This window comes from Phytophthora parasitica, assembly GCF_000247585.1.
Source record: "Phytophthora parasitica INRA-310 unplaced genomic scaffold supercont2.2, whole genome shotgun sequence".
Lineage (NCBI taxonomy): Eukaryota > Oomycota > Peronosporomycetes > Peronosporales > Peronosporaceae > Phytophthora > Phytophthora nicotianae.
The window spans coordinates 707,809-709,767 of record NW_008648988.1 but is presented as its reverse complement, the minus strand read 5'-3'; the positions used below and the strand labels follow the sequence as shown (position 1 = coordinate 709,767).

General features: G+C 45.8%; 1 protein-coding gene across 1 annotated transcript; it reads right to left on the bottom strand.

Moving 5' to 3' along the window:
* Positions 1-20: 20 nt before the first annotated feature.
* Positions 21-698, bottom strand: PPTG_02277 (hypothetical protein; the record flags this gene model as incomplete). The annotated part of the gene is made up of 3 exons (XM_008893334.1): positions 21-75; positions 150-376; positions 447-698. 3 exons carry the CDS (start codon positions 696-698, stop codon positions 21-23), a joined length of 534 nt encoding a protein of 177 aa, XP_008891582.1.
* Positions 699-1,959: the final 1,261 nt, after the last annotated feature.

Here is a 1,959-nt window from a genome sequence, read left to right as displayed (position 1 = left end):
ACACTGGGGTACGTACCCCGTTACACACAAAGTGAACTCTCCATTTTGTCCATTGCAGCGGACACACAAGTTAAACTACAGCATTTACAAATTAGAATCTGAAAAATAACAATTGCTAACAACAATACTAATTTGTTCAATTAACGTACCTGCGCTTTACAGTCCAAGGCGCGTGACTCCTGACGAGAACGCTTTCCTTCCCCTCTGGCTTTGTAAATATGCACTCGTAGGTCTTCCCCTCTCGCTTTATAAATGTGCACTCGTAGGTCGTTGCGTAGAACTTCCATTCTAGCCGGATGGGTCGAGCTGAAGAGTTCTCGCGATCAATAGCTTTGTTCCGCGCTACTGCTGTCTTGTTGGATCGAACGCGAAACTTCTATAGAATGAGAATTGTAGCACTTAGTTCAGCGTTTTAGACAGAGCAAATACTGTACTTTTGCCATTACCTGGAATGTCAGCCCCTCGTATTCAGACAGATATGCTTCAAAAGCTAGCCACGATGAAAATGATCTTCTATCACTTCCAACGTTCAGTCTATTGTCGCCTGTGTCTGTCGACCCTGTAATATTGCGGCTCGTAGCGGCATCGTCCGCCGTCGTGTATGCTTCGTCGCATGTAGCTTTTCTTTTCCCAGTACCCCTGAGCTGAGTCGGCGGCTGACAGCTTGTAGCTTCAGTTCCTGGAGCAGGTGGGTCCATGCAATCGTCTCTTGTTAGCAGGTTCCGGTGTTGTGGTTGTCTCGTTTGCTTGGCAAGTCGATGAATGACAGCCAGTTGTTAATATTTTAAAATGAAAATGTATACAGAGCGTGTATGTATACATGGACCGTTTGCGATATTTAGTTTTGTGCAAAATTCAGGGAATGCTAAAACCAAGATCTGCCAGTCGGGGACAGGATCCACTCTCAAAAAATAAGAGAGGTTTCACAAAATACAAAGGCATAACCACAAATAGATATGGCTTCACCACAACTTTAAAAGAGCGTAGCAGTTGCAGCACTACAGTAGTAGAAAGTAACTACTTAAGCCTTCGTTTTCAGCACATGCATGGAAGTTGAACAGAGCGGGCGCGCTGGACGCCTTCCATGGCATAAAGTGTGGGGTTCTGGAGGCACTATTTCGTATGACGATTTCTTAGCTGTCTTACCACCGTTTTCCCGTCCGACTAGTGAGCTGTCGAGTATACCACATTGCCCACTACGAGGACAATCTGGCATCTACATGGCACGAGATGCGGTGCATAGTCACCAAGTGCAAATCAAAGCGATGCAAGGCCGCTGGGGAAACCTGTCACTGCCGATACAAAATATTAGAATGCCAGGAAAGTGATGGCAAGATTGTATTTGTGCAAGGTGAAGATACTATGGTTGACGATGCGCCACCGATTACTACAACAGCTAGGCTAACTGGTGAAATGAAAGCCTATCTGGACTCTAAACTTGAAGATACCCCTTCAATGGTTGCCCAAGTTTTGTACTCGTTTCTATGTTGTGAGGTAAGAGACGGGCGAATTGGTGGTCCAGCTCCCGAGCTCGCTCAGGTACAGAACTACCAAAAGGCTGGCGGCGCAAGAATTGACCCGACCCCATGGATCCGGTTCTAGCGCTTTATGCATGTACGATTGTGAAGATTCGCGTAGAGTTTGGGATCAAGATCCAGATTCTCTGCTAGGTTTTTGTGATACTAAAATGGTGGATGGTGTAGTTGAGCCAGCCCTCGGTACGGGTGCGTTAGGCAATCCGTTTCGTATTGGATTATCATGCGCAAGACTATTGGAGCGCTATGTCGATGTGCAGCAAAACCCATCACTTTTTACTATTATATATCTAGACACTACACACGACTGCGCGAAGCAAAAAAAAACTGTTTCTGTTACCGAAATTTCAGATCGTGCTGGAAGATTCTTGCCTATTCGATACTGTTGTACATCACAACGGCGCCATGAAGATGTTGCATGGTA